The 19,250-nt window shown below is 42.3% G+C and overlaps 1 protein-coding gene across 1 annotated transcript in view; it reads right to left on the bottom strand.

Annotated features, from left to right (window-relative positions):
- Positions 1-12,465: 12,465 nt before the first annotated feature.
- The window catches only part of LOC134357413 (low-density lipoprotein receptor-related protein 1B-like), a 67,837-nt gene continuing 61,052 nt past the window's right edge, over positions 12,466-19,250 (bottom strand). Inside the window, exons 41-43 of the mRNA XM_063068978.1 lie at positions 17,412-17,504; positions 16,416-16,487; positions 12,466-14,919 (exon numbers count right to left, since the gene is read on the bottom strand). Of these exons, the coding sequence (XP_062925048.1) occupies positions 14,813-14,919; positions 16,416-16,487; positions 17,412-17,504 (272 nt within the window). The 3' untranslated portion in view covers positions 12,466-14,812. The remainder of the gene's footprint in view (positions 14,920-16,415; positions 16,488-17,411; positions 17,505-19,250) is intronic.

Here is a 19,250-nt window from a genome sequence, read left to right as displayed (position 1 = left end):
GAGGTAATGTTGCAGCTATATTGGACCCTGGTCAGACCCCACTTGGAGTTCTGTGCTCAGTTCTGGTCACCTCACTACAGGAAGGATGTGGAAGCCATAGAAAGGGTGCAGAGGAGATTTACAAGGATGTTGCCTGGATTGGGGAGCATGCCTATGAGAATGGGTTGAGTGAACTCGGCCTTTTCTCCTTGGAGCGACGGGGGATGAGAGGTGACCTGATAGAGGTGTGTAAGAGAATAAGAGGCATTGATCATGTGGATAGTCAGAGGCTTTTTCCCAGGGCTGAAGTGACTAACACGAGAGGGCACAGTTTTTAGGTGCTTGGAAGTAGGTACAGAGGAGATGTCAGGGGTAAATTTTTTACGCAGAGAGTGGTGAGTGCTTGGAACGGGCTGCCAACGATGGTGGTGGAGGCGGAAACGATAGGGTCTTTTAAGAGACTCCTGGATAGGTACATAGAGATCAGAAAAATAGAGGGCTAAGGGTAAGCCTAGGTAATTTCTAAGGTTAGGACATATTCAGCACAGCTTTGTGGGCCAAAAGGCCAGTATTGTGCTGTAGGTTTTCTGTTTCTATGGGACTTCATCCTCGCTAATGTGGCTATACCTCTGCTTGGTGCAGATTTCCTGTGTGCCCAAGGACCATTAGTCAATCTTAAGAACTGCTGGCTTGTGGATGTCAAGGACTTCGGGTCATTGCCCTGCTCCCCCAGTAAGTTCCCAACAACAACTCTGTCAAGTGCATGAACCATCACATGTGAGTTTACTCGACTGCTGGGTGAACTTGCAAACCTCACAGACCCCATATTCTCCCCTACAGTCACAAAACATGGGGCTGAGCACCACATTCTCCAAACTGACCCAACAGTTCATGCCCACATGCGTAGACTGGACCCAGAAAACCTGGCAACTGTGAAGGCTGAGTTTGCCAACATGGAAAGACTTGGCATTGTACACTGGTTGAATAGCCCCTGGGCTTCGTCCCTCCGTATGGTCCCCAAGTCCAATGGTGATACCCAGTCCCACACATTCAAGACTTTTTGGCATATTTAACTGTAAAGTTAATTTTTTCCAAAGTCGATTTAACTAGGGACTACCATCGAGTGCCTGTGTGCTTGGAGGACATTCCTAAAACAGTTGTCATGACCCATTTGGCCTTTTTGAGTTTCTGCATGCCATTTGCGCTGAAAAATACAGCACAGACTTTCCAACGACTCTGTAGTAAAAGATTTAGATTTTCTTTTTGTTTACCTGGATGACATAGCTGTTGCCAGTGTATCGAAATCCAAAGAAATACCTCACCTCTGCACATATTTTGAGCACTTTAAGCCAAGGCAGGTTGCTTATTAACCCTGCTAAATACCAGTCTGGGTTGCCAATCATTGGCTTTCTTGGCCATCACATTTCTGCAGGTTTAAAGCTTTCCCATCAAAAGTAGCCATTATTATGGATTTTCCACCACCCTGCACTACTAAAAAATGACAAGAGCTTTTAGGTATGGTGAATTTCTATCACTGCTTCATTCTGCGAGCTGCTGACTTATACTTTCCCCGTATAGTACACTTAAAGGCAATATCCCTAATCACGGGCTTGACTGGTCAACGGACATGACCAGGGCATTTGATGACTCGAAACAAGCTCTTTTCAACGTGACCCTCCTGGGGCACCCACTCCCCAGTGCATCCATAGCCATTACTGCTGGCGCCTCAGACTGTGGGTGCCGTGCATGAACGGTTGGTCGAAGGCGTGTGGCAGCTGCTCACCTTCTTTGGCTGGCAGCTCTGCCACCCCCTGCCCCCCCCCCACGAAAGGAAGTACAGCACGTTTGACCATGAGCTTTTTGGGCTCCTTCTGGCTGTTTGCCATTTTTGTTTTCATCTAGAGTGTCCACAGAACCTAGTTGACCATAAATACCTCACGGCCAAAATATCAGACCCTTGGTCTGCACGGCAGCAACACCACCTACATATCAGAAGTCACAACTAATGTACATATCAAGGGGAAAAATAATGCTGTGACTGATTACCTCTCACGGCCAGTCATTGAGGCCATACGCATTGGGGTTGACTATACCAGCATGGCAGCCAACCAAGTTACTGACCCAGAGATCCAGGCTTACAGAACATTAGTCACAGGCCTGCAGCTGGCTGACATTAAATTCAGGTAAGTTAGGGTTCCTCTCCTGTACAATGTCTCAACTGGTCGCCCTTCCCCCATAGTGCCCGCAAACTGGAGGCAGACTGTTTTTGACTCCGTACGTGGACTCTCACATCTGGGCCAGAAGGCCTCACAGAAACTGGTTTGCACTTAGAAAGGACGTGCGTCATTGGACTGCAGCCCGTGTGGAGAGCCAGCGGGCAAAAATTAGCCATCGCGTTCAGGTGTCATTGGTACCTTTCAAGGTCCCTGAGCGACAGTTTGACCATGTCAACATGAACCTTTTTGGTCCTCTTTCCCATCCCCATCCCCCCACAATTTCATGCACCTCCTTACCATGGTGGACCGTACACCAGTTGGCCAGTGTTCGTCCCTCTAGCATCGACAATGGCTACAGGCGTGGCTCAGGTGTCCATCAGCACCTGGGTTGCTCGGTTTGGCACCCCATCTGATATTTTCTCTGGCCACATCAGACCTCTGGGCTGAGATGGTCCAGAACCTTGGTGTTAGGCTACATTGCACCACCGCATATCAGCCACAGTTCAATGGCCTTTGTGAGCAATTTCACCATTCCTTAAATGCTGCTCTGAGGGCTGCTCTGACAGATGAGTGTTGGCACGGTCATCTCCCGTGGATCCTGCTGGGGCTCAGAACGGCGACCTGCAGTTTGCCGCGGCTGAATTGGTTTGCAAGCCGCTGTTGCTGATGACAGGTGATTTTATTCCTGATGCCACCACTGCCTAGGTCAGCCTCTCAACAGTGTTTCACCCTCCTCAGTAAATTCAATTCCCTTGCACCTCTTCCTATCTCCCATCATGGTTACAGCACTCTTGGATTCCTGTTCACCTACAATCCACCTCGTTTGTTTTTTGTCTGTCATAAAGCACATCAACATCCCTTAGGTCCCCATACAAAGGCCCGTTCCATGTTTTGGAACGGAGAGGAAAAGACTTTTATCATAGACAGGAGGGGTAAACCAGAATGTATTTTAGTAGACAGCTTTAAACCGGCCCACCAAGATTTGGAGGATTCTGCTACCATCACCACATGAACATGAGCGTGTCAACACACCTCTGGACGAGGCAGGGGCATCTGCTGTTGAAACACAAGACCAGAGCCAGGCAGCTTGTCCGAGCTCTAGACTGGCTCACAATGCTGGTTTTAGTGAATTCTTGGGTGGGGGGGGGCCGCAATCATACATAATTTATGGCCACTGACATTGAGTTGGTGTTCACTTTAAGATACTGGTCTGACATGATGATGTAATCATGTAAAGTACTTTTACCATGCTTTGTATTCGGATTTTGGATTACCATAAATGAGTTGTTACGATTTTTCTTAAACATAAAACGCCTCTGCCATTTTTATTTGTGAAAACCTACACAACCATGGAAAGGGCTTTGTAGTGTTTTAACAGATTAATTAACATTTTAACTATAGTTCAGTATTCTGCATAATTGCTCCAGGGTTTTGTTACTCTTTCCATTCAGTACCAGACAGCAAATAGCTTCTCGAGCTGATACTCGCATACACACCACTCAAATGGAATACCCATCATCTCCTGCATTTACCCTTCTTTTGCAGGGATATCACATCCAATCATTACCTGACCCCACACAATGTAGTTGCTCTGTTATCCAAGTTGTGTCTTGTCCACTCCTAGATTTTATTGTACATTTTACAATAAGCAGCTGCATTATCTTATGCCTATAAAGTACTTTCAAAATAGATTCTCTTTTTTAACATGCTGAAAGATCTTGTTTTTGTAACTTCAACATTTGATTTACTCAACTAGAAAATATTCCACAATTTGCAAACACGAAGTTCTGTAAAGATCAAAAATTACTTATGTTTCAGCTGAGTAACCCTTCAATCAAACTTTCCTTGTTGCAGTTGCTGACAGGTCTTCTGTAATATATTTCTAATTTTTTTGTTCTTATTTCAGATTTTGAACATCTCCAATTGTTCCTTCTTATTGCAAAAGTAATTGCTTTGTCCATTGGAACCATTCTCCTGAGAGGCCATCAACCAAATTGTTGACTTTCATTCCATGTCTCTCTACAGATGCTGCCTGTACATTTGTAGAGTTTCAACTGACCAAGAAATATTTGTGATCCTAAGATAAATTTCTACAAATCACAGACACAAGAAAATTTGCAGATGCTGAAAATCCAAATCAACACACACAAAATGCTGGAGGAACTCAGCAGGTCAGGCAGCATCTGTGGAAAAGAGGAAACAGTCAACGTTTCGGGCCGAGACCCTTCATCTCTATAAATCTCAACTGGTTATATGACAGAATCCGTGGTACCTGATTCAGAGAGGTTTACATTTTCTTGCACATTTAGGGAGAAGGATTATGAACTCAGAGGGGAGGGGAACTAGCAGAGAGAAAGTGACTATTCAGTTGAGGAGTAGTGACAATGCACTCATTCACATCTTAACATCAGTCCAGAGTACTGCTGTTGATTTAAAAACAAATCTGCAGTGCACTGAAGCAGATATCAGCAAAGATCTTAATACAGGATCCTTACTTGGAACCAGAATCAGGGGAAATGTTAACAGGCATCAGTGACCTGATAGAATATATGTAAGTATTTGTGCTCCAATTACTGGTGGAAGTAACCATTCTATAATAATCATAATAAATCATGTCACATTAAGAAATGTAAAGAATTGAATGAGACATCATCTGGTTCAGCACTTAATTAGCAGGACATATGGTTAATGTTCAGAGGATAGAAGAAGATGGTGAACATTACTGGAAGCTTTGTCATTCTGTGAAGTAATGATTTTTGATTGTGTTAATTTTGTTAGCTCTTTAACGATGTTGCAGAAAGTTAATTGGAGATGTGTCTGTGAAAACTGAATGTATTTAACTTATTATTTATGGGCACATGACAATCATCAGGTGGAATTTAAACACAGGAAATTCAATAAATAAAATATTTCTACTTGGAGAAAATATGAAAAATTATGGAGTCCTAATTAAAGCATAATTGCATAATTTGCAACACTGCATATTAAAACTACCAATGCAGAAGGTAATGACATGGAACATGAAAGTATTGAATTTACCAAACATCTGGATCTTCTAGGTAAATGTTCACATTTTCAATGTAGCTAAAGCCATGCATATTTATCCTCCAGACAAGTTTCTTTTGGAGGCAGTGGAAGATATTTTAATTTAATGAGTTTTAGGAGTGAGAGGTGCTGTTACAGCCAATTAAAGATACAGCTTCAACACACTGATACTGTTTCACAGCCGAATCCTGGGCTGTGTGTGGGCATACCCTCAGGAGAGGCAGATTGACAATTATGTTAGTGACTGTCAAAACAATATGACAGCAATTTATCAGCTTAACATGTTGACGATGGGTTTCACAGTCCTACTGAATTTGGATGGTAGAAACAAGGTATGGACTCTATTCCAATTGATTCGAACAAATCAGTCTCAGGAAAATATCTATGCTGATCATCATCAACTGGTCAAGGTTAAACAACTCTTAATTAATCAAAGCTTGCACTTTATTGTCTCTGCATTAATATCAATGTAATTATGTTGACCCCGGGCTAACAACATAAAACATAAATTTTATTGTTCCCTCTGTGCTAATACTCACTCAGACCACTTCTCCAATTTTTAACACTGAAATAGGGGATCTCTCATTGGCCAAGCAATTGATCCTCCTTCTCCCAGCACCTGGCACTGGATTTTCTTTATGACAGTTTCTGGAGTTCTCACTACTTTGCGTTCAAAGCCCCTCGTCCTTATACTCTTTCCTTATCCAGTTCAAAGGCTATTTTGATTTCGTTGGCTCTGGCCCATCTGGCCTACGTGTGTTACCTTCCCATTGGCTCTGATCCAAACCAGCATTATTTTATTGCCTTTCTCACAAGTAGCAATTAATGTCTGTTTGTTCTGAAACAGAGCAGTTCAGCTGCTTACTAGGATCGGGTTATTCAGATCAGACACAGACTTCCCTATTCATAAACCTGCATGTTTTATCTTACCGCTCACAAATAACTTCTTATTTGGAAATTATCTCTAATTCAGCAGATTATCAGGAGCATCATTACTTTGAAGCAGTTTGATACAGCTATTCCTGAGCAAAACCGGTTCAAAAAATGGAGGTTACAGAGCAGTTTCACAAAATGGCAGCCTCCATTCCTTTATATATATGTGGCCAAATGGTTAAGGCGTTCATCTAGTGATTGGAAGGTCGCTAGTTCGAGCCTTGGCTGAGGCAGTGTGTGATCCTTAAGCAAGGCACTTAACCACACATTGTTCATTCCTTCAACTACATGGCAAAAACAAAGACCTTCACTTTGTCTACTTCCACATTCCTTGACTCATTCAGTTCAATGTTTTTGTTCGTATTTTAATTTCTCCATGGCCACCAATCTATACAGTACTGACACTTGAGTTCTTACTAAACTGTGAATGAGTTTTCACAGGAATTTTGTTGTTGGTTGACTTTCTACACTCAGATTTGGTTTACCGGTTCAGTTTGGTGGTCTTGGATTGAGCATCAACTGAGGATAAAAGAACCACCAATAATTTGAAGGTAGGTGATCCAGCAGTAGATAGGGAAAGAGGGATGAGAAGGAAGATACAGTGGCAGGACATTAGCCTGCACAATGTGTCAGGACAGCGGTGCTTCTGGTGTAGGTCATTGAATGAATTGGTACAGACCACTGCAGCTTGTTGGAACAAGACCAATTGTCATTTTGGACTAGTTTTAATGCTTCTGTACCCTTCCAAGGCTTTCTGGAGATACAGTAGAATTGTTTCATGCATGTGACTGATTTTCCAAAATAAACAACGATGTTAACCTAGCCCATGAATATGCCAGGATGTTCGAGTTTTCTTTTCTGTCTGGTTTTCCGTAGTTTCAGGGCATCACCAACTGTGCACAATGGCAATTAAGAGGCCAACACGAGGAAATCTGCAGATGCTGGAATTTCAAGCAACACACATAAAAATTGCTGGTGAACACAACAGGCCAGGCAGCATCTCTAGGAAGAGGTACAGTCGACATTTCAGGTCGAGACCCTTCGTCAGGACTAACTGAAAGAAGGGATAGTAAGAGGTTAGGTTTACTTGCATCTTAAATAAAAGGGAATGCTGCTCTAGTTGGAAGGAATGGGGCAGAGAGCAGAAAAGTGGAAAGTGGAACAGACATTGGAGAGCCCTCCAAAAATGATCTGACTTGTATTTCTGCACCTATTCTTGGTATCTCCACATCTGGTCCAACATAAGAGGTGCACTGTAAGCAACTACCTCTTCTTTCAGTTAGTCCTGACGAAGGGTCTCGGCCCAAAACGTCAACTGTACCTCTTCCTATAGATGCTGCCTGGCCTGTTGCGTTCACCAGCAATTTTTATGGCAATTAAGAGGCCTTCAGTTAATCCAGGAACACTTGTTAAAGCCTTCTGTTCCATCAACGTGTCCACAGGGATCTTGGACAACTTTCAATAGGTGTCCTGGAAATCTTTGACATTTTTTTTTTGATTTTCAGTAGTTCTCCTCCCTGATATCCTCACATTAGAGAACAGAGCGATGAGCTGTTCACTCAAACATACCCTTTTCATACTTGGCTGATGGCATTGCATTGAAATCTGAGAATGCAGGACTAGCACAATCTTTACCACATTTGCTATGTGTCATTGCACAATCCCATGGTATGCTTACAGTGCACCTCTTATGTTGGACCAGATGTGGAGTTACCAAGAATAAGTGCAGAAATACAAGTCAGATCACCTTTGGAGGGCTCTCAAATGTCTGTTCCACTTCCCACTTCTCTGCTCTCTGCCCCGTTCCTTCCAACTAGAGCAAGGATAGCAGCATTCCCTTTTATTTAAGATGCAAGCAAATACTGTGCGGTGTCTCCCACAGTTTCAGCATGGATTTCCTTTCCTTTTGTCTCATCCATCTCCTTTCAAATTGCACCTCCAGACAGATCATTTGCAATTGAGATGAGAGATTCTGCAGATGCAGGAAATGTTGAGCAATGCATACACAGAACACTGTAGGAACTCAGCAGGTCAGGCGGCATCTACAAAGGGAATAAACCGTTTATGTTCCGGGCTGAAACCCTTTATCAGGACTGGAGGGGAGAGAAATTGCCAGAGGTTGGAGAAATTGATGTTCATTCCATCAGGTTGGAGGCTACCCAAACAGAAACCTGAGTTTGGCCTTCAGTAATTATGTTTAGTGCACCCCATGTTTGTTATATAACCTTAGGAAGGATCTAATTATCAGCAAAGCAACCCTGTCTTTGTTGTGTCTGTGCACAACTACATATCAATTAAATAAAGGCAAACATGTGGGAGCTGGATCTAACTGGTGCATTCACATTGGAGAGACAGAGAGAAATGTGCATGCATAGACAACAGATCAATATGCATGCATACAGAATAATCCATATGTAGTGCCAAGGGGAGTCATTGCTTTAAAAGAAATAGATCCATACATTACACTTCCTCCCCCTTTAGATTAATGCAACATAAAACTGTATATGTACAAATAATTCAATTTCCCTTTCATAAACCATATTCAAAATAAACATGCTTTCACAATAATGGTACATAACAAACCACTATACTAAAGATTCAGTCTTTTGGGTGGCACCCTGTTTCTTTCAGGATAGCACCCCTGGGCCTGAGGAGTGGCATCAGGTTAAGCAGGTGTCTTGTCTAAGAAAACATTCTTGGTTGCCAGTGTCATGTTGCTGTTAGTGATATGATCATCACTGAGGTGGTAAGTCCAGTCACTGTAATTCCTACAGTGAGGTCACCAGAATTGAACACAGTAGTCCAAGTATGACCTAACCAGTATTTTATAGAGCTGCAATATTACCTCATGGCTCCTGAACTCCGTCCTTCGACAAATGAAGACTAACACACTATATACTTTTAACCACCCCAGCAACTTTGAAGGATCTGTGGATTAGTCCCCAAAGAATCCTGTGTTCCTCCTCACTCCTAAGAATCCTGCAATTAATTCTGTATGCTGTCTTCAAGTTTGACCTTCTAAAATCTATCACCTCTCACTTTTCCAGATTGAACTCCATCTGCCACTTCTCAGCCCGAATTTGTATCTTGTCAATGACCCACTGCAACGTACCTTCTACGCTATCCATAACATCACCAACCTTTGCATCATCTGAAAACTTACTAACCTGCCCTTCCACTTCATCTAAATCATTTCTAAAAATCAGAGTGCTCCCAGAACAATAGCCTGCAGAACACCACTCATCACCGATCTCCAGGTAGTAATGTGTTATCTACCACCACCCTTTGCCTTCTGTGGGCAAGTCAGTTCTCAATCCATGCAGCTAAGTTTCCCTGGATCCCATGCTCCCTGCCTTTATGAATGACACTATCACTGGGAGGATTGTTAAACACCTTGCTAAAATCTATATACACCACAACCAGTGTTCTATCTTCAATTTGTTTTGTCACTTGCTCAAAGAATTCAATCAGGCTCATGAGACACAAGCTGCCGCTAACAAAGCTATTCTGACTATCCCTAGTCAGACAATGCTTCTCAAAATGCTTGTAAATGCTTTCTCTTCAGTAGTTTTCCACCACTTATGGAAGATTTACAGGTCTACAATTCCCAGGATTACCCCATTATCTTTCTTGAACAAAGGAATTCTATTTGCTGCATTCTTTAGGATGCTTCTTTCTTTCTCTTGACTGGATGTTCCATTTCTCTTGTCAACCATTGTTCTTTCATCCAACCATCTTTCCCCTGCCCCAAGTTCTGGATAGATTTGCTGCCTAAACAACCTCAATATTTCCATTGTGCATTTCCCTGAGTAAATCTGTCCCAATTTATGCTCCCACATTCTTGCCTACCATCATAATTCACCCTCGCCCAATTAAATACTTCCCTATACTGTTTGCCCTTATCCTTGTCAAAGGCTATGTAAAGGTCAGAGGGTTGTGGTCACTGTCTCTGAAATGCTCACCACCAACAGATGTCACCTGACCACATCCATTGCTTAGTACTAGATCCAATATGACCTCTCTTCTAACCAACCTGTCCATGTTTACAGGAAGGATTCCTGATACACCCTAACAAAACCTGCCCTAAGACTTTTGTACTAAGGAGATGCCAATCAATATTAGGGAAGTTTAAGTCACCCAAGATAATAACCCAGTTATTTTTGTACCTATTCAAAATCTGCCTTCAATCTGCTTCCTAGCACTTGTTGCTATGGGGTGGGGTGGGTCCATAGAATATTTATATTCCACTTTCTTTAAAGTCTAAAGTGGCCACTGAGTATCTTTCAGTTCATTACAAGCCATAGCTGACACAAGGTCTCACACTAATATTGTGGCCACACCTACAGGATGGCTGCACTAGAGGTCTGCTTTGTGTGTTGTACCCCAAATTTGAGTGATCGGTGTGACAATGCTATCCCAGGCAGCAAAATCCAGCACCCTGTTTCCTACAGCTCATTGCTGTCAAAGGGAGTTATCAACATTATGAAAAAATTTTATTTCATAGAAACATAGAAAATAGGTGCAGGAGTAGGCCATTCGGCCCTTCGAGCCTGCACCGCCATTTATTATGATCATGGCTGATCATCCAACTCAGAACCCAGCCCCAGCCTTCCCTCCATACACCCTGACCCCCGTAGCCACAAGGGCCATATCTAACTCCCTCTTAAATATAGCCAATGAACTAGTCTCAACAGTTTCCTGTGGCAGAGAATTCCACAGATTCACCACTCTCTGTGTGAAGAAGTTTTTCCTAATCTCAGTCCTAAAAGACTTCCCCTCTATCCTCAAATGGTGGCCCCTCATTCTGGACTTCCCCAACATCGGGAACAATCTTCCTGCATCTAGCCTGTCCAATCTCTTTAGAATCTTATACGTTTCAATCAGATCCCCCCCTCAATCTTCTAAATTCCAACGAGTACAAGCCCAGTTCATCCAGTCTTTCTTCATATGAAAGTCCTGCCATCCCAGGAATCAATCTGGTGAACCTTCTTTGTACTCCCTCTATGGCAAAGATGTCTTTCCTCAGATTAGGGGACCAAAACTGCACACAATACTCCAGGTGTGGTCTCACCAAGGCCTTGTACAACTGCAGTAGTACCTCCCTGCTCCTGTACTCAAATCCTCTTGCTATAAATGCCAGCATACCATTCGCCTTTTTCACCGCCTGCTGTACCTGCATGCCCACTTTCAATGACTGGTGTATAATGACACCCAGGTCTCGTTGCACCTCCCCTTTTCCTAATCGGCCACCATTCAGATAATAATCTGTTTTCCTGTTTTTGCCACCAAAGTGGATAACTTCACATTTATCCACATTAAATTGCATCTGCCATGAATTTGCCCACTCACCCAACCTATCCAAGTCACCCTGCATCCTCTTAGCATCCTCCTCACTGCTCACACTGCCACCCAGCTTCGTGTCATCCGCAAACTTGGAGATGCTGCATTTAATTCCCTCATCCAAGTCATTAATATATATTGTAAACAACTGGGGTCCCAGCACTGAGCCTTGCAGTACCCCACTTGTCACCGCCTGCCATTCTGAAAAGGTCCCGTTTATTCCCACTCTTTGCTTCCTGTCTGCTAACCAATTCTCCACCCACACCAATACCTTACCCCCAATACCGTGTGCTTTAAGTTTGCACACTAATCTCCTGTGTGGGACCTTGTCAAAAGCCTTTTGACACACTATTTAAAACAAGTTAGAGGACTAAAATTTAAATTGAAAGAAAGTTTACAGGTACTAAACATATATAGAAGTTGCTTTGTTTTTAAAACACAGAGCAATAGAGCACAGAAGGGGGCCCTTAGCCCACGATGTTCTGCTGACCTACATGAACTTACTCCACAATCACTCTAAACCTTCACCCCTGCACAGCCTATAACCCTCCATTTTTCTTAATCCATGTACCCAAGGGTGTTTTAAATATCTCTATTGCATCAGTCTATACCACCATTCCCAGCAGTATTTTCCAGGCACCCACCAGTCTGTAAAAATCCTTCAGACATTTCCCCCCAGCCAAACTGAACTTTCTTCCACTTAACTTGTCATGTCATGTGGTCCTGGGCACTGCTACCTAGGAAAAAGGGTGCTGGCCAACATTACTTCCATTTAAAAAAAACAGCTGTGTGGACCAAACTTAGCTCTGAACAGGAAATTCTTACAAAACTGTGCAGTGTTTTAAATGCTTTCCTTTTTGTAATACACATACTATGAATATTTAGAATAAAAACTCACTTTATTTCATTTATTAATTGAAAGGTAAATGAAATAGAGTACAACAGAAAATATTTCACATTTCATAAACTTTTTCTAGTCTCTCTTCATTAAAAATCCATTACCAAACACTGTCCAGATTAATTTTGCATTCAGGTGAAAGACATGTCTTAATCCTCATGAAATCATTCAAATATTTCACTTTAAATCTGCTTGTGGACTTACATTTGATCGAATTCATAAGACTGAATCCACATTTGCAGTCAGCACTAGAAGATTGAAAGTTTCCAATGAGGTCGACAAGAATTAACAAATCTTCAAATTCTTGCATTGACTAGACATTGTCAGTGCTCAGCAGACCAGCAGCTTATAATAATGAGCTACCGACTTCCATTCTGTGTTTAGTGTTACAATTTGTAACATTTTGCAACTTGAAACACTGACACTACAAATACATTGAAGCTCTAAAAGGATGTGGTATTTTTATTACTTTGAAAATTTATAGAATTCATTAATAACAGGGCATTTCACAATTATTAACAGATTTCAAAATTATATTGCCATTATATAAAAGAAAACTCCAGCTGTGCAGCCACAAAGGTTATGTGTGTGGGGGTATTTCAGTTACTGCATGGTTGCGCAGCTTAGGAGGAACAGTGGTGCTGGTTATACACCAGCTATGCCTCTCAGTCTTATACACTTCAAGTTTCCTCTCATCCTCTGTTGTGCCAAAGAGAAAAGCTCTAGCTTACTCAACCTTTCCTCATACAATATGTTCTCCAAATCCACGCAGCATCCTGCTAAATCATCTTTGCACCCTCACGTTTTCACATCCTTCCTGTAATGAAGGATTATGTTCCTGTACTCCAAGTGTGATCTACTCATAAAAACCAGCAGACAACACATCCATCAACATGCAAGCAACTTAAAAGGTTTTATGGACTCTTAGCCCAAGATCCCTCTGTTAATCCACTCTGCCAAGGATCCTGCTATAAACCTGGGCCACATGATTTGCTTCAGAACATTCAAAAGTTCATTGAATCAGATCACGTACAGCACCAGTGGGTTTAAAATTGAAGTCAAACCATTTAGTGTTCCATACCTGTGGGCTGGCTCAAGAAAGTTAGTATTGCAGGTACTAGGGAAGCCTGAGCTGGGCAAGAGAGAAAGAGATACATCAGGGCTTGCTGGTGTTATATCTGAATAAGTACCCGAGGAAAAACGCTCAAACTTGGTGCATCAGGCAAAAGCAACAAGTTATAGCACAGAGGTCATTCAGGCTACACTCCATACCAGCTCCAAGTCATACAGCCAAATCCCTTCCTGTCCCTTCAATAGCCCAGCAAACTCTCTAATGTATAAACCACTTCCTTTTGAACATTGCAATTAAGTCTGCTTCCAATATCAGTGGCAGAGCATTCTGGACCTCAGCCAATCAATTTTCATTGTCTTAATTCCTAACTATCAAATGATAAGATTGTCCTCTTATCTATTCCCTTCACACTTTTAAACACTGAAATCTCTTGCAACATGTGCTTGAAAGAGGAAGCCAGCTTTTCTAGTCCAGCCATGACAGGTTTATCTTATGTCATTCCACCTATCCATGACAGTTTTCAATTTTCATGAAATGTAGAAAATTCACCAATACTCTTAAAGCCACATTTCATCAAGTCTCTTTGTGACTTCCACTTTTTATTTGCCTGAAGTCTGAGACCCATATTTCAACAACATTCAATGGCTGCACCTCTAAGGCTTGTGGCTATGATTAAACCATTGCCCAAATACTTTCACAAGGAAAATGCAGAGTTGTGCTCGTTACCTATTTGCAAACCTTGGACATTACCAATCTTAGGGATTGTGAATAAACAATCTGATTTCTCCATCTGAATGTGTTATGATATCGACAACCAAGGTTCAGCTGTCAGTTATACCATGGAATCTTAAGTGACTTTTTTTTACACTTTATCCCGAGTGAATTTTATGAAGTAGCTTTTTAATTAGCATCTAGTGATCTCAATCTTGGCGATAAAAAAAATTCCCAATATAGTAACCATTAACTCAACATCCTAATTTTAGTTCCTCCAAACCTTTGGCATTTTGTTCAAGCCTCCCAAAAGCAAGTGAAGAAGCCCATGTGAAAAAATTCTGGAGTTAGGCCAAGCCATGTAGCTGCAAGAAATTGCAGGCTGGCCAGGAGTCATGCTGTGTCCATATGTAGACTGTATCAGGGTTCACAGAATCTCAAGTGTTAATCATTAAGCAAATTGGATTCAATCCTTGGGCAAATTAGCCAGAGAAAAATCTGCTGAGAACAGGATACACAATCCACCCTGTTTCAGAGGCATTCCATGCCACACACATAGCAGTTACACAATATCATTCTAGTTGGGCAAATTCAGCTTTATTCTTTGCTTTGTACAGGTTAATTACTTTGAAAGGCTGGATTCTCAAAATGGGCATACTTCATGTTCTTCTTTTCCCATATCTGCCAAGCAAAGTAACCCAATACACCAACAATGATCAAAAGCACTGAAAAAAAAGGTGGACAGAAAGATTTGAATGGAATATTCACATTTGTCACAAAAACCACCAAGCTAATATCTAAAACAAAGCACAAAATACAGGAGGGCTGAGTGGCTCACACAGATCTATAGGGGAAAAAAAAGTAAATACTTGATGTTTCGGGCCGAGACCCTCTTCAGGACGAAGGAAGGGGGAAGATGCCTGAATAAAAATGGGGGGGGGAAAGAGACTAGCGGGAAGGTGATGGGTAAAGCCAGGTGGGTTGGGAAGGTCAAGGGTTAGAGAAGAAACACCTTGATCAGAGAGCAGAGCAGACAATAGGAGAAAAGGGATGGAGTAGGGGACCCAGGGGGAATAAGCAGGTGAGAAGTGAAAGGTCAGATTGGGGAATAGAGGAGGGGGCGGGAATTGTTCACCAGAAGGAGAAATCAATATTCATGCCATCAGGTTGGGGGGGGCGCGCGCAGTATCCGGACAGAATACAAGGTGTTTCTCCTGCATCCTGAGGGTGGTGTCATCTTAGCATGAGGAGACCATGGATCAGCCGGTCAGAATGGGAATGGAAATCAGAATTAGAGTGTTTGGCCACCGGGAAGTCCCTCTTGTGGCAGATGGTGTGGAAGTGGTCCCTCAATTCATGACGGGTCTCACCAATGTATAGGAGGCCGCACCGGGAATACTGGAGACAATAGAGTACCCGAGCAGATTCCCAGGTGGAGCACCGTCTCACCTGGAAGGACTGTTTGGGGTCCCGAATGCAGGAGGTGGGGAAGGAGGTAAATGGGCAGGTGTGGCACATAGGTTGCTTGCAGTGGTAAGTGCCAGGAGGGAGATTATTGGGCAGGGATGAATGGGCAAGGGAATCACGGAGGGAGCGATCCCTGTGGAAAGCAGGGGTGGGGGTGGAGTGGAGGTAAAGATGCATTTAGTGGTAGGATCCTTTTGGAAGTTGTGTTTTTGAATGCGGAAGTTGCCAATGATAATGCGTTAGATGTGGAGGTTGGAAGCCAACATCTAGTTTGCTGGTACCCAGCACCAAGGTAGAGAATCATCTATCCATATTGGAGATCTGATAGAGGTTTATAAGATTATGAAAGGCATAGATACAGTAGACAGCGAGTATTTGTTTCCCAGGGTTGAAATATCAAATACCAGAGGACATGCATTGAAGGTGAGAGGGGGTAGGTTCCAAGGGGATTCAAAAGATATATTGCTTTTAAATAACAACTCAGAGTGGTGGATGCCTGGTATGATGGTAGGCAAGTACATTAGAGGCTTTTAAGAGAATTTTAGATAGACACATGGATGTAAGGAAGATGGAGGGGATATGGACATTGTGTGGTTGGGAAGGATTAGTGTCTGGGCACTTTTGATATGTTTTTTAGCTGGTTTGACACAGCACTGTGGGACAAAGGGCCCATTCCTGTACTGTGCTGTTCAATGTTCTATTAGTAAATGAGCTTTACACAGACAGGGTCTTCAAATAAAGGAGAATATCTTACAAATGGTAAAGATGACCCAAAGTGCTGTTGATTCTTTGTGTGACTTTCCAAGTGAAGTATTCAAACTTGCATCTAAAAATCAAAAGCAAACGTTCCATCATTCCATATACAAGAAACTCAAACACAAACACAGTAAAGTTAGTAGCATATTTTACTAAAAAAAACAAATTCCATCTATCAATTCTATTTATATGGCAGCACAAAATGGTTCTGAATTTTAAAACAAGCTGTAGTAGCCAGGTCACAGACTCATTGACGAGATTAAACTGGAGCTCCAAACAATGAGGCAAATGAAGAGTTTGTACAATATCTTATTTTACACATAGAAATGTGGCAGAATTTGAATGTTACCAATCATTGTTATAAATATACCCACTGGTATTATAGGGTTGAGGTCAAAAGCCCAGTATAAATGAAACCAGGGCACAGGATAAAGATAAGTTTAAAAGTATTGAAAATTTTCTGCTTAGTATTTCTGTGTCTGACCAACATGTTATTGCATTTGTTACACTGATAGCCAGGAGGGCCATTTTGTTGAAGTGGAAGGACACATCAGCTCCCACTTTCTCACAATGGTTCTCTCAAGTGATGCTATAGTTTGGAGAAAATTAGAAGCCGAACCTTTGATTTTGAGAAAAGATGGGGTTCATTTGCTCATTATTGTCATTTGAGTTAATTGATAGATTTTCTCCACGATCTAATTGTAAATTTCTGGTATATTTTTTCCTTGCTGGCGGTTTGATGTTTATCTTTAGAAGCTTTTTGTATGATACATGGCTCCAGGGTTGTACACCTAATGGGGGTTTCCCCCCCACACACACACTTTTCTGCTTAGTGGGTTTTTTTATTATCAGAAAAATTTTTCAATTTTTGAAAACAATGTTTTTTTTCCTTGAGACATTGTAAGTGTTGCTTACTTCGATGTACTGTGTTATTTTTTGAATAGTAATAATAAAAACATTTGAAAAGAAAAATTTCTGCTTGTTACTGCATTACCTTTGGGACTAGCCAAAATTGTTGGCAAGATGGTGTGCGACCTGACAAACACTTCTGAAGCCACAACTGCAGACCTCTTTGTTGGAGTTGTTACTGTAAAGGAACAGGGATAGTTAAATACTAATATTAAACACAAAATACTCTGCAGATGCTGGGGTCAAAGCAACACTCACAACATGCTGGAGGAACTCAGTAGGTCGGGCAGCATCCGTGAAAACAATCGGTCAACGTTTCGGGCTGGAACATTGGCTGATCGTTTCCACGGATGCTGCCCGACCTGTGGAGTTCCTCCAGCGTGTTGTGACTATATACTAATATTCAGGTTGAATGGGTTTAAAATGTTTGTCGTCCTCTTTGCACTTAACTAGTCTTTAGATTAATAGTCTACAGTAGCAAAAGTCAAACATTGTATTGGCCAGAATGAACTATAGTCTACAAATCAGTGAATTTGAATGAATTAATGATGGTAGAAGTAGACAAACCGATTGTCTTTGCTCTTGCCATGTGCTTGAAGGAGATGAAGCTGGCCATTTTGTGAGACTGCCCTTGCAGCCCCCTACCCCCACTTTGTGAAATCTTTAATCAGAGTAAATTTGGACACGAGGAATTGCAGTTAATTACCCGCCAAATTTCAGCTAGTTACCTGCCAAACCTGAGACCATTCTCAGATGAGTAGCTATTTATTATGTAAAGTGGCAGGCTTGTAGGAGAAGCAATCTATAATCTCGTTAGACAGAGTGTCTGGGCCACCTAGTTTAACTGGTTTGAGCGAGTCAAAGTTGAAAAGAACAAAGGCATGGGGCTGGGAGCAGAGACCATCAAACAATGCTGGTTGTAGCCCAGCAGCGGAGCCAATTAAAAAGGTGACCCAGGTAGGACCTTGCGCCAACAGAATGGAGATGCATCATTTGATCTAGAATGCTGGAAGAGGTGAGGGTGTGATCTCCAGAAAGCCATCTTATGGACGAAGTGGAGAATTCGGACAGGATTGGAATCAATGAGGCATGCTCGACAGCTGTGGCAGGGTTTGAATGTTATAACCTCCTACAAATTTAAAATCGAGTGACATGAGGTACAGCAGAGCCTCATTTCCAGATGAGCTCAATGCCTTCTACGCTTACTTTGACTGTCAGAAGGAACTACCGTGCACCCCCACATCTCCTTTGGCCTCAGTATCTGAAGATGACATGCAGGCTGCCTTCAAGAGGGTGAATCCACGAAAACCATCAGGTCCTGTACAGAGTACCTGGCCGTGTCTGAAGACCCATGCTGACCAACCGCCTGGTGTATTCACGGACATCTTCAATCTCTCACTTTCACTGTAAGTGGTACCCATCTGCTTCAAGCAGGCTTCAATCATAACGGTGCCCAAGAAGAACATGGTAACCTGCCTCAGTGACTGTCCCCCAGTGGCACTTCCACTGTGATGAAGTGTTTAGAGGCACTGGTGACTGGGTGGCAACTTGGATCTGCTTTAATGTGTCTAATGGAGCAACAGATGCTATCTCATTGGCTCTTCACACAATGCTGGAACATTGGGACGAAGATGCATACATCAGGATGCTCAGCATTTAATATTATCACCCCCTCACAACTTATCAGTAAACTCCAAGACTTATGCCTCAATACCCCTTAAGTTATTGGATCTTGGATTTCCTCACTTGTAAACCCTAGTCTGTCTGGATTGTCAAAAACATCTCCTCCACCATCTCCATCAGCACAGGAGCACGGCAGGGATGTGTGCTTAGCCCCCTACTCTACTCACTTTACACCGATGACTCTGTGGCCAAGTACAGTTCCAATATCATATTCAAATTTGCTGATGACACCATTGTTGTA

The sequence above is a fragment of the Mobula hypostoma genome, chromosome 16 (assembly GCF_963921235.1).
Source record: "Mobula hypostoma chromosome 16, sMobHyp1.1, whole genome shotgun sequence".
Classification (NCBI taxonomy): domain Eukaryota; kingdom Metazoa; phylum Chordata; class Chondrichthyes; order Myliobatiformes; family Myliobatidae; genus Mobula; species Mobula hypostoma.
The sequence above is the reverse complement of the archived record's forward strand: the minus strand, read 5'-3'. Positions and strand labels throughout refer to the sequence as shown.